The 14,012-nt window shown below is 35.2% G+C and overlaps 1 protein-coding gene and 1 long non-coding RNA gene across 2 annotated transcripts; both read left to right on the forward strand.

Annotated features, from left to right (window-relative positions):
- Positions 1-6,703: 6,703 nt before the first annotated feature.
- LOC149201479 (abscisic stress-ripening protein 3-like) lies at positions 6,704-7,358 on the forward strand. The gene is made up of 2 exons (XM_089399743.1): positions 6,704-7,006; positions 7,124-7,358. Exons 1-2 carry the CDS (start codon positions 6,848-6,850, stop codon positions 7,283-7,285), a joined length of 321 nt encoding a protein of 106 aa, XP_089255869.1. The 5' UTR covers positions 6,704-6,847; the 3' UTR covers positions 7,286-7,358.
- A 3,121-nt stretch (positions 7,359-10,479) lies between these two features.
- On the forward strand, positions 10,480-13,712 carry LOC149201480 (uncharacterized). Its single transcript, XR_016253435.1, has 4 exons — positions 10,480-10,545; positions 11,771-11,849; positions 13,389-13,512; positions 13,695-13,712. It is a non-coding gene; the product is annotated as an uncharacterized LOC149201480 (long non-coding RNA).
- The last annotated feature ends 300 nt before the right edge of the window (positions 13,713-14,012 follow it).

The raw sequence follows: 14,012 nt of genomic DNA on the forward strand, positions 1-14,012 counted from the left end.
CGAAGAAATTTCAAGCCTGGGGTGCTCAATGGCTCTCTTCATTAGAATGTGTTGTGATAGTTAAATATGTTCTATCGTCACTTCCTATCTACCTATAATCTGACCTTCTTGACCCAAAAGTTGTGCTCAATCAGTTGAGCTTGTTAATTCACAAGTTTCTATGGCATGGAGGGAGGAATAGTGAAAGAAAATTCCATTTAGTAAACTGGAATGTAATTTGTCTCCCAACGGTTAATGGGGTATTGGCAGTCTAAGACCCTATATTTATGAATATTGCTCCTAGAGCTACAATCATTTGGATACTTATTTCAGATTTCAGTGTGTGGTGGAAATTTGGCTTTCTGCCGGAATATTCAATAAGAATTCTCTCATCAGGGTAGAATCAACTTATTAGGCAGGTCTAGGTTTTACTATTTGAAATCTGTGAAAGGAAGCAACCCCTCTTATTATTGATCACCTTAGTTGGAAACGGGGAAATAGGTCTTGCTTATATATTTTGAGATAACAAATATTTCCAAATATCCTATTGAGTGGAAGTGAAGAATTCAAAATCCTTGCTCAGTGGATGAAAAAAATGGTTTTTCTCAAATTAAAGGACATATAAGTATGGGATATCAAAGGGGTATGGAAGGGTTGGATCAACCTAGAGCTGCTGATTCATTTAAAGCTGGTTTGGGTTAATTAGAATTTAGTGATAAATGGTTGTTTATAGGAGCTGCCTAAACGTGTAGCAAACTTCCCTCCCTTGCCGAAGTGTTATGTAAAATTCAGTCAGAGTGTTGATTGATCTGGAACTCTGACTGTTTTGGATGATCTGGTTTAATTTAAAATTGGGCAAAACAAACCAATGGAATCATTCCAACACAGAGAATCTTCACTGTGTGTGAAATTCTTGCTAGATTCTTGTCAAATTTGTGGTTGGAAAGAGGGTCTGTTTGCTATACAATTAACGTACTCTATTGTTCATGAGTAGCATGGTTTTTGTACCCCAATGAGCTTGTCAAATATTTCTGAAATGATATTTTGAACAGGTCAATCCTCACAATCATCAACCAAAGTTATGTGATTTTGGAAGTGCCAAATGCTCTGGTGAGTTGTTGGTGAAGTGTAACTAGTAGATTCCTGAATTGGTTTAAATGATTTGATGGCAGCATTTAATGTTTTATGAAATGTGTAATGTTTAGAATACTAGATTTTGTTCAATGGACTTGGGATTTAAGGTTTGATTCATGAGTCTATTTAATGTAGAACTTCATTTCTCTGTATGTATGTATATATGTATATGCTGATGCTCTTCTTATAAGGTAAAAGGTGAACCAAATATATCATACATTTTCTTCAGTTATTATAGAGCTCCTGAGCTTATATTTGGAGCCACTGAGCATACTTTTGCTATTGATATCTGGTCCATGGGTTGTGTCTTGGTTGAGCTACTTCTTGGTCAGGGAAGTGGGTTTTCAGTTTTAGAGTAGTCTTACCTCTACAGATCATGCATCAATACCGAAGTTGCAGTTTGTAATATTCCTAATGACATCATGCTTACATATACTTGATGAAATTTTACCAAATTTGTACCAAAAGACAGTGTAGCATGCTGATAATTCTCACTATGCAGAAATCCTGCAATCATGTTTCGATATTATATCAATTAAGGTATTCTAGGAACACAAATTTATGATTTTCCTTGCTCTTTACAGGCTCTCTTAGGCTCCCACTGGGATCATATTTCATCCCCAGCTATCACTACCCAGTGTGTGGGTTGGAACAAAAGGTCTTTTGATCATTAGTGTAAAAGCTACATACAGTTTGACAAAGATATGTAAATTATTATTATCAAAGTATGGAAATTTAGGATTTTATTTTTTATGCAGTTGGAAAATATTAAGGCTAAGTAGTAAGGTTTCTTTGTGTAAGTTCAGTAATATGGTTAAACTTCTAATAGTCATACTTCAAAAAATCACTTTTGAACAGTCCAAGTAGTGTACTGCTAAGTCAGGAATAGAAGGACCAATTCAGCTTCAATTCAACATGAATGCATGAATAACTATAGTGTTGCAGTAAGTTATGTAAGCCGAATTGTTTTGAATAGTGGAGGTGTTTAGTAGGTTTGAGAATACCCTATACTAGCCTTGGGTATGATATTCAAAGCATCAAAATCACTCTCGGTTTTCTAGGCCATACTGCCTTGAGCATTAACCCTAATTAAGAGGCATACAGTTGGAGAATATATTTGGATTTTGTATCATTGCACTCGGATATAAGCATCCAATTGAATGGTCATTGTCCTCTTTTCACCTTACACGTTTGCAAATATGCCTCTTTTCACCTTAAGCTATTTGACAAAAATGGATTTACCATTTACACTCATATCCTATCAAACTCTGCTTGGAAATATACAAATCACTGTTGATTATATTCAAAGATTAATTAAATTTATACTCTAGGTAGAGGAATCATGGCAGAGCATGGCCCCTTTTGCCAATGTAACCAACCATCTATAGTTTGCTCGTCACCTAGAAAAATAAAAATAATTCACCATCTCCGTCAGTAATATAGTGAAACATAATTTAAACCCTGAAACATGAACACAAGTAACTGTATTAGTTGTCCTGGAGACCACCCACTTCACATCTGACGGTGAAACAATGCATTTTACAGGCACGGTTTTATGATTCTCGAGCTGAAGAGAGATGACTTCCAAGGGCTCCATCCCTTTGAGGTTTCTTGAAACAATATAATCAAGTTGCCCACATGATTAAATGACAATTTATTAACTGTAACCTCTTATTCCATGTTAATAACAAGAGTAATCCTCTTGCGTTTGATGCTAAGTAGTTTGTCATATATCACCCATGGAAAACTTATAAAATGGGGATCGGTAGTACCAGATCCTTTCAAATTTTTACGGCCCCAATAATCTGGGTGACATGTTACATGATACCCAGTTAATGCCCTGGCACTTTGCTTGTCAGCAAAGCTAGTTGCAGTGTTCTCGTAATCATGATAGCCATTTTCAAACCACCCCCTGCAGTGTTCTGAGAGACCTTACTGCATACATGATTGTTTCCTTTAGATCTCTATGCTTCCTATTACCATGGAATATTGACAAAGTTATGATGTATCCATTGATAATCTCCGCAACCCATAATAATCCATCAGTGCTGCCAACTTACATCCATACAATTTTTTGTGCACTAGAGCTTCACTGAGGTAGATTTCAAATCCCTTCACCTCCAAATTATTGTCATATTCCTTCCGAACAACTTCCTCTGTGAATGAGCTTATACAAATAGTCTATAATGCTTGTACATGTTTTGATTCATATGTTCATTTATCCTCTTTCTCCATGAAATCAAGAAATTCTTTTTGGTGTAAATTGGCAGGAACCCGCGCTGGAATACCATTTTTCAGAAAATCAACTACTTTTGAAAATAGCTCGGCTAACTGTAGACAACTTGCACTCTGAGTCATAGCTTGTGACAAGGCCATGGTCTCTACTTCAACTAGTTTTATTTCTTGGAGAAATAAGACATGTGGTTTCCTCAAATTCACTAATTATTTTACTTCTTTTACTACCTTTGGTTTGATGAGGTCTCCAAGTCCCCTAATATTCAACGATGTAATTTTCATTTAGACATTGAGAGAGCATACTTACCTCCTCCAGTGTTACATCTCGCATTTTCTTTGTTGCTCATGTTCCGAAGAAATTTTGTGATCTGAGGTTGGTTTCCAAGTTTGATAGTTTGCTTTGATTTAGCCTCTCTTGTATCTTTCTTAGAAAAACATGGTGGAAGCATTGTAAGGGATCCTCACTGTGAAAGAATGGAAGATATAATCAGTGAGTTGGAGCTTCTCAATGGTTTTCAAAAAAGGGTAAGTATACATGGAAAAATTGGAGATGTGACATTTCCCACATTGCAACAAAGTGGAAACCTGGGGATTACAGATTAGTAGAAAAGAGGATGGTACTTTGGGACACCAGGTCTACAGAAAGAAAACTCATACTGATAGCTATCTTCACGCTGACTCTTACCATCATCCTTCCCAAAAATCTGGCGTCTTAAACACTCTAGTTGTTAGGGCTTTCATTATTTCTGACCCGGATCACCTAAAAGAAGAGATTGAGCACTTAATCTCTCTCTTCAAAAACCTTGGATACAAAGAATGGAGTATCAAGAAGGCTATAAGAAGAGCTCAGGATAAGGCCCTCTCCAAGCATCCTCCTGAAGACAAGAAAGAAGATTCTGGGAAGGTCTACCTTCCATTCATCCAGGGGATTACAGATAAGATTGCAAAAATTTTAAGGAAGAAGAACATAAACACTCAATTTACAACAAGTGGAACTATAAGGCAGATGATGAGGTCAGTAAAGGATAACATCGATCCTCAACAACTCAAGGGTGTGTATAAGATTGACTGCTCTTGTGGTAAGAGTTATATTGGGGAAACAGGTCGATCTCTGAAAATAAGACTAAAGGAGCACGTGGCTGATATAAAGAATGAGAGATCCCGTACATCGGCGCTTGTGGAACACTCGTCCAAAACCAAACGTCATGTGTGTGTGGAGGACGCTAAAGTGATTGCAAGAGAGAATAATTATCAGAAAAGAAAAATCAGAGAGGCCATCGAAATTATGAAATTTCCTCAAAACCTCAACAGGGACAATGGGAGTGAAATTAGTGGAAACTGGCTTCCACTGATCAAACAAATAAACCCCTCCAGGGCTTTGGAAGCATAGTATCAGGGTCTCTTAATAAAAATAAAATTTAACTAGATAAATTTAATTAGATTAATTAAATCAAAATTAATTAATTAAATTAAAATTTTATTATTTAATTAATTATACTAATTTAATAAAAATTGTAATTAATTCTAAATAAGAATTAAATAAAATTTCTCAAATAATTAATAATAATAAAATAAAATAAAATTAATTAATTAATTAATTAATCGATCACTTAATTAATTAATTAATTAAAATCAATTAATTAATTAATTAATTAATTAATTAATTAGGCAATGAAGGCTTAATAGGTTAAATGGTAAATATCAAAAATTAATTAAAAAAAATTATGGTTATAATTAATTAAATAAAGTTAATTAATCAATAAATTTAATTAATTAAATAAAATTAAAATTAATTAATCAATAATATTAATTAATCAATAAATTTAATTTAATTAATTAACTAAATAAAAATTAATTAATCAATAAGATTAATTAATCAATAAATTTAATTTAATTAACTAATCGAATAAAAATAATAGGAAGAATTATAAATCAATCATTTAATTAATCTAAATAGATGAATTAAATCAAAATTAATTAATTTAGTTATTCTATTCTAATTAAAATAAGAATTAAATAAAATTAGCTAATTAATTAAAAGAATTAATAATAACCAAGGATTAACATTGGATTAATAAATAATTAAGATTATAAATTAATCTAATTAAATTAAAGTAATTAATTAACTAATTAATTAGAATGGTAAATAACAATAAATTAAATTAATTAATCAATTAAATTTAAATTAATTAATTAAATGAAAATAAAAACAATAAGTAAGAATTATATTAATTAATTAATTAATCAAATTAAATTAAATAAAATTAAAATTTGTTAAATTAATAAAAACAGTTGGAAGGAAATGAAAATTAAACTTATTCATGAATGAGATATATCAATTAAAATAATTTAGGTTCTAGGTAAATTAAGAGGAATAATTAATTTGGAAATTATAATAATATAAATAAATAAAAATAAATGAGAAAAAAATTATGCTTTTTAAAAAATAGGGTTGTAGGTTTATTTATACCTAGGTCATTATAGCTCTTCTGTCAATAAGTTTTCATTCATATTCTTTCTGATTTAGTCCTGATGATGGACCCCTTTGGGGTTTGAAACGTCGACGGAATGAACATGAAACTGTGGATAATCCGGATCATACCACTGCAAAAAACTACCACATAAACTTAAAATCTAAATAAACGAATTTTTTTAATTAAAACGTGTAACATAAATTTCCTAAACACCTTTTCAATGAGGTAATAAACTACTTGTATATTGAATGTGCATACTTTATTTGTCCATGCGCATTTCTAAAGCATGATTACGCTGCTAAATAACATGTGTTTACTTTCCCATGGGTTTAATCACTATGTTGCACTTTATCGATCTATCTTAAACCATGTTGACCTAAAAAGCTTTACTCTGTGTACCATGGACCATTAGTCTGATTCTGATTCAGTTAACTCGCGGTTATGCATGACGTTAATAAAATCAATGTGACGGCCCCGCGTAGACCTGTTATAAGCGTGATTTAAGTTTATTAATTATTAATATTCGTTTCTTCACAATGTCACATTACTCCATCTAATTAAACGTACCTTCCTCGTCATCATCATTCACTTTCCGATAAGCACAGGCTATGTGGTCGCCGCAGCCACTCTGGAAGCTGCACGAACGCGTTGTCCATTCGGTTAACGATGTCAAATTAGCCCACCTCCGATCAAACACACCTTCCTCGTCAGTCTTCTCTATTGGATAAGGAGAGACCATGCAGGCACACCGGCCGTTTGGAAACCGCGCACGCGTGAACGCTGTTTCCACACGGTATAGCGTGTTTAATATTCAACTCTGGCTATATATATACCGGACTAATTCCCTACCATTCATTCATGTAATCTAATCTGCTCAGGAATTTGAGTATTGTCAGCGGGTAAAAGTCATTGTCTGCATTTCCTTACATTGCATTGGGATCTACAGATTTGATTATTGTAAGGGTATATAAGTGGTTTTCGAATTTCCTTTCAAACCGTTGTAATTGAAATCAATTTCGGAAAGCATGTCTGAGAATAAACACCATCACTTCCACCATCACAAGAACCAGAACGCCAACTCGGAGGCGACGCCGTACGAGAAACCGATGAAGGAGGAGAAGCACCATAAGCGAATGGAGCATTTAGGTGAACTGGGAGCAGTCGCTGCTGGAACGTTTGCACTGGTACTATATATATATCTCTCTTATTCTGTAATTTTTAGTAAGTTGATAAACTAAATCAGGTTTATAGAGTTTACCTATACAATTATAGGATTACTAATTCTCTCATTGGGTATGCAGTACGAGAAACATAAAGCAAAGAAGGATCCAGAGAACGCGCACAGCCACAAGATTGAGGAGGAGATTGCAGCAACAGCTGCAGTGGGAGCTGGGGGCTATGCCTTCCACGAGCGTCACAAAAAGAAGGCAGCCAAAAAGGAAGTGAAAGATCATCATTTCTAGCCACCTGCGCCCCGTACCTATGCTTTAAAACAGTTTTCATTCTTTCGCTGAAAAAGTCATCCGTCATGTTGACACTGGCTTCAGCTTCATTCGTTCATTGTATCTCTTTATGATCCTAATAAGCATTTTAACGTAAATACTTAATAGTATTGTGATGCTGTTATTGTTATTAATATTTGTATGGTGATTCTCAGTCCACCAACACCTCTATTCCAATTCCATACCTCCAAAATTCCGAAATCAATCAATTCCATACCTCCAAAATTGTCATACCTTAAAAGACAAATTGTCATACCTTAAAAGACTGATTTAACATATTAGTCAACCTAATTATACTATTGGGAATGAAAGATACTTCTTAATATCTTTCGAGTTGGGAAAAATGGTTTTTGTTTTATCTAAATGCATTTATAATTAAAAATGGATTGTGTCTTTTATAATTGACTATACATGTATTGATGAAATTACATTCCATTACATTCAAAAAAATATTTTATAAAAAGTATATATCTTCCAAACTTTATTTTGCAAATGCCGTTATAAAATGTTTGGTTATTTATCAAATGTCTAGATGTTCATTCACATTCCTCACTTTCCCATGACAAGTGGCTTAGCCCTTAGGAATGTGGACTACTAAAATGCCCTCTCATTCTCGTTCTCCTCCACTCTTGGAATAAAAAAATCCAAAAAATATGATACCCCATTTATGGCCCATCATCAAAGCCCTTAATTCACTATTGTATTTCAACTTCAATTCTCCCTTTAGATGTTTAGCTTCTTGGAGTTAGATTTGGGATTTGGGTAGAGAATATTAGGTTTTTTTAGCCTAGGTAACTTTAGCATTTGTGGCGAGGGTTTGAGAAGAGCTTTTGCTTGGGACTGAGAGTGGTGGAACTTCTGCTAAGTGGTGGAACTTTCAGTAAGATCGAGTGGTACCAATGGAATGATTATGTTGACAACAATGAAATGATTCTCGTAAATTTTTGGATTTTGTAACAACAATGGAATGATTTCAGATTTTGCCATTGGTAAGGGGCAAGGGCTAACCAGCCATATATTGTGTCATAAATGCCCTTGCCAGCTATGTATGTGGTGCAAACTTGGGATGGCATACATATCCATAGGCATCGGACTCCGCCGGCCACCTCGCGTTTCCGATGACCCACTCGTGACCCACCCTGTCTCTTTCAATAACATAATTCTGAGAAATACTTTCGCGCGCCAATTTAACTCTACAACCAGAACCCGTTTTCTCTGCAACCCAGTGCCCGCAGGACTGAAGCGCTGCATGCATTGAAACTCTGCAACCCAGTGCCCGCCGGACTGAGCTCTGTTAACACTACTAGAATAAATTGAGGAACACTACTAGAAATGCCTGATAGTTTTGTATCACCATATGGTTCCCTGGCCACACAATTGGAATTACCATCCAACCTTCTATCAAAACCAGTGCTGCCAGAAGTTGTCGTCTGGACACTTGAAACACGTTGCACATGTTCAGCTGGTTTGGCAAATGCCCATTGCATAAGTCGGTTACTTCTGGAGACAATCTCAAGCAATTTTGACTGGGATACATCTGAGGTAAATTTTGCACCTGCCAGATTGACTTCACTGGATTTAGCAATTGATGAAGCTGATTTCAACTCACTTTGTTTGACTCCTTGCAAAGGCGTTTGAAAATTTATATTGTTGGCTGACTGTGAACTCATAGATAGAGGAACAGGTAACCCAGTAGATTGCGACAGAGATACTAGTCCTGTAGATTGAGCAACTGTAGATTGAGCCAAGGTCTGTTGATCCTTGATCTCCTCACGCAATAACAAAGCACCAGGAGGAGCTTCAGCTGTAACAAAAAAGAAAAAAACACGTTGTTATGCAATCGCATACCCGCCATGGCCTTATATAACAAAACGAGCCAATTATATATATATACTCTTTGTCAGCTCAAAATTTATAACCAAAAATAAATAATCAAAATACAAGCATTATCCAAAAGGAAAAAGTGTACTGTAGATGTTATGAAATCAGAGTAAACAATCTCAGGGATCTGAGCAATTGTAAATAGTGTGATCTTATGAAATAAGAGTAAACAATCTCAGGGATCAATGCTCAGAGCACTAGTTTGGTGACTTGCGGGCCTAAATGTTAAGTTCTAGTAGATTCGGACAAACAATCAAGGGTGAATGTTCACTCCTAACAGTCCAGGCCAAAAAAATCATATAGCAGTCGAGGCCAAAAATAATCATTTATACAAGTCCCTGGGGGAGTAGCTTCATGTGTCTACAAGCTGGTGTTGCACATCCACTTGCTAATATTGTGTATGTAATTGTGGTTATCCATATATCAGTTTAACTTGAAGTAACCATTTTTCCTTTTTTTGTTACTAGTCTCATAATTCAAGAATGCTTACACAGCCTTGTGAATGATCCGCATTAAGTAGCCAGAACTTATTATTATTAAAAAATGTTAATGGAAACCTCTAATTTATTGCAGTGTAATAGAAAAGAGCATACAGTTTGTATATAGAAATTTATAAGCATATTGATGCACTTTTACTGTTCAGCTTCATCTCTCCTTCAAACTTTCTTCCAAATCATTTCAAGGATAGTGATCCAAAAAGTGCTCATAACCAAAATCGCTATAAGTTAAATCAAAAGTGACTAGATGAAAGTCCAGTTCAGAGTTAATGGAAACCTATAAGTTAAATCAAAAGTGACTAGATGAAAGTCCAGTTCAGAGTTAATGGAAACCTCTAATTCTGAGTTTGTCAGCACTGTTATGTTATTCACCCCATTGTGTTTTGCCTCTTTTAAACCTGCAACAAGTGTAATGTAGTATGCTTCGTTATTGGTTGTCTTTCCCTGCACTTCCCATATTCTATAAATCACATGATTTTTTGTCCCATTGTGAAGGACAATTTTTAAAGATGCTGGACCCGGATTGGGGCGGCATGATACTTCAATGCATAGTGTCCACTTTTCCACCATTCCGTGGGCTTAGAAGCACTGCATAGTGACAACAACAAAACAGATTCATGTTAGAATACTTTAACATGACAAAATATACTGATTGAAATTGATTATTTTTATGCTACCTCAAGTCTGAATGCACATCCTTGAAAAATAACAGAAAATACCATATCAGTGATAAGACTTAGAGGATGCACATCCTCAGCATCATCAAGTGTCAGAGACACCTACACCTAACTTTCCTAATGTGTCTCGGTGGTACAACCATATCAGTGCCCTACTGGCTTCGAGGTACTGTTTTCTTACGATATACAGATGTTAACAGTAAGAATTTGGATTTGCTTAGTGCGCTTTAGCATTGTTGTTTGATTACACACGGGATGTGCATGGTTGGTGAGCTGGGTTTGATTCTATGGTCAGTGGGATGCATTTGATGAAGTGTTTTAGGGCTAAAGATCGGTAAGGTGCTTCTGTTGAAGTGTGATCTGGTTAAAGGGTAATGAGCTGAATTGGTTGGCGTGCGTTTAGGCCAATGGCTAGTCGGTTGAACTGTTGAAGAGTATTTCAGTAGATAGCAGTTGGGGAAGCTGGTTTTTCCCTGGTTTTCTTTTATTTTGATTGTTCCCTAGCAAAGGTCAAGGCTCAAGTAACGTTCTTTGCCTTTTAGGCACCGAGAACCGGCATTTATATTGTGGCCAGGTGAGTTTGCATCGGCCAATTCTGAATTTTTGGTCATCGCCGGCTATCCATTTACGATTTGCCTTTGTTCTATGGGTACTATGATATTATGGTCACTTTTTAAATAACTTCAACCAAAAGGATCCAACAAAATCCCTCAAAAGGGAGGGGTTGTACTGTCAAATGCCTTTAGGACACCTTAGCATTTATTCTAGTGAAGGTAGAACATACATGTAGAGATTGTTGGGGATTTGCTTTGTATATAATTGTCTGTGAGTGTTGGTTAGTGCCCTGCCGTGAATGAAATGAGTGGGTATTGGGAGCTAGGATAGATGATTTTAGAGAGTTAATTACTGATTTGCAGTAATAAATCGGGTTTTGGCCATCGAGAATAGGGACTGTGGTTTTGGGCTGTATTAGAAGTTGGTTTGGCATAGGTTTAAGTGGGTTGTAGTAGAAGTGGGTTTTGCCTGATGGTTCATTGGACTCTGCATCTGTTGGAGTGTGTTGGTTGCATTTACATTGCCTAATTGAGGATACCGTCAGCGCCTAATTCTCTATAATGGGTAAATGCTTTTACCTTACTGTTGTTCATTATGGGGAAATAAGTGATCCTAATTCATGTCTTTCTATATTGCATTTCACGATTATACAATTCCTGAGAACGTCTGTTGCAAAATGATAATAATTTGGGATTCCAGCATCCGTGAGTAGTCTTCATATATTGTATGCACATGTGTTGTCTCTTGTTGCAATAAATCTTAACTAATGGCCGTTCACTTACCAAGTTCATTTTGCTTGTCTTATTTACCTTACAAAATAATTGTTCTCGTGACAGTTTTCCTGGTGAGCCTATCGGTGTAGAAATAGAAGGAGCAGCTCCAACTGCTGCACCGGTTACGGAGAGTACAACTGAGGTTTGTATCTTGTGCTGTAATCAAAATTTCGTTAGTGAGATTTATTATCTTTTTAAATGAAAACACACTTGTTTTTGGTAAAATTGAAAATTTCTTATTTAGAAGATACACATATTACATGCAAGAGAAGGCTTGTAGGCGTGTCCTATTTAACTTTCTAACATTCTATTCCTTTAAGCAAAGGTAACTGCAACTATATTTATTGTTTATAACGTTTTCATTATATTCTGGGAATGCCAGCACTAATTAAGATTTTCTTTTAGATTTCTCATAGCCCTTTTCCGTCTTCCAGTGGATTCTCTTTAGAAATCGTTGCTTTTACCAAATTCATTTGACTCTGGTATTCTCACCCTTGTCATTTTTCTTCCCTCTCTGTGAGAAAGAGTGAAGAAAGAGATTTTTCCATGATTTGGGATATATTCTTAGCCTCACTGCAGAAAAACACCTCTATATCTATAAATTACAAAACCTCACTCAAGGTAATGTAATGGCTTTTAGAGAGGAAAACTTAGCAATGGGGATAGCTTTATTATAGATATTCCTTCTGGGTAGAGTGGCCCAAATCTCATCTTTGTGAAACTGCTTAGCTCAGGGATGGGCCAATTTCCTGAAACTGTTTACAGCAACAATGGGCAAATTTCCTTCAAATTACCGAACTAATTTTGAAATGTAAAATATTAGAGAAGCTATTTGGCCAGCTGCAATTGCAGGTTGGAGAGTTGTCCTTCAAATGTTTTTTTTTTAAATTGTTTCCTTCTTTTATTTTAATTTTATAGTTTATTAAAGTTGGTTTTGTTCATGTAAAAATTATCCAAGCCACGTTAATGGCTGGATGGAAGGTTGTTTACTAGGATGGTATTCCACCAAACAATTCCTTACATCGTACAGTGATGGATCTGGAAACCCTCTCGATGAAGGTGTGTTTTTGAAAAGTTGATATTGATGGCAGCTGTGTCCTTAGAAGTTAGTAGGAAATTTAAAGCTGTTTGAGCTACAACTTCATGCCCCTTAACCTGCTTTTTCTCTCTTTTCTCTGTATCCATTCTGCATCCACATTGACATGAAAGTGCAAGCATTTCAGGCTGGTAATGATCTGATAAAAATACTTTTAAGTTGAATTATAAATTTCTTACTGGGATTAATGTGTTTAGTACTATATAATCCATCAATAAAAGGCACGTCCAGGCCCTTGTAGACCAGGACCTACACTATCAAACTATGAATTCTATTCTCTGTTTTGATTTTGGGAGGTCTTTGGCTACTTCACAATCTTATTTTTTATGTTCTATGCTAATCCATAAATGAATATCTGTTTATTAGTTGTAAATAATTTTTGTTATTTTTTAGTTAACACAAAGAATGAAACTTTGGTTCTGTTAGACCTACTTATTTCTAACTTCTCATTGACAATTATTTAGATTACACTTATAACCTATCATGAGTTATTTAGGATTATAGTGGCACATTTGACTTTATGATCTAGAAAATTTACATCTTATTTCATGGTCATGTACTGAGAATTTAATGACTTGTTGTCAGTCTCCTCCTAAAGATGAGGAAGATGATGATGACTTGGACCTCTTTGGTGAGGAGACCGAGGACGAAAAGAAGGCAGCACCAGAACGAGAAGCATCTAAAAAAGCATCAAGCAAAAAGAAAGAAAGTGAGCATCTATTTGTTTACTTAGACCTTGTTTCTTGAACCATTTTTATAAATGTCTAGATGCATTTGGCTTATCCGACTGAAAATTATGTGCCTTCAGGCCCATCTATTGATGTGGCTGTATCTGTGTTTACAAAGTTATCCGTTGACGTGGTTGTATCGACTGTTTACAACATTAACAAGTGGAAAGTCTTCTGTGCTCATTATCTAAACTTAATACCAAGCTATCTTTATTGATTGTGATAATTCCATATACATGAATGAATAGGGAATAAGGTGGGTTTCTGCAGGATACCCTGTTCTGATATTTTTGTTAACAATTTATATCTACAGATAAAAGGTTATGGGTTCCAAGCACTCCGGTGTTCTCCAGCTTGGTGTTTTGGTTAAAATCCATGCCTATGAATTTTATCTCCTTCAGCAGTCTTTCTTGATTGCAACAGCTCCTGATATCGAGAAAATCTTAAATAACTACTGATATCGATTTAAAACCTGGAGAAA

This window comes from Pinus tabuliformis, chromosome 2_1 (genome assembly GCF_031772625.1).
Source record: "Pinus tabuliformis cultivar Carrire ecotype Pingquan chromosome 2_1, CPIR1, whole genome shotgun sequence".
Taxonomy (NCBI): domain Eukaryota; kingdom Viridiplantae; phylum Streptophyta; class Pinopsida; order Pinales; family Pinaceae; genus Pinus; species Pinus tabuliformis.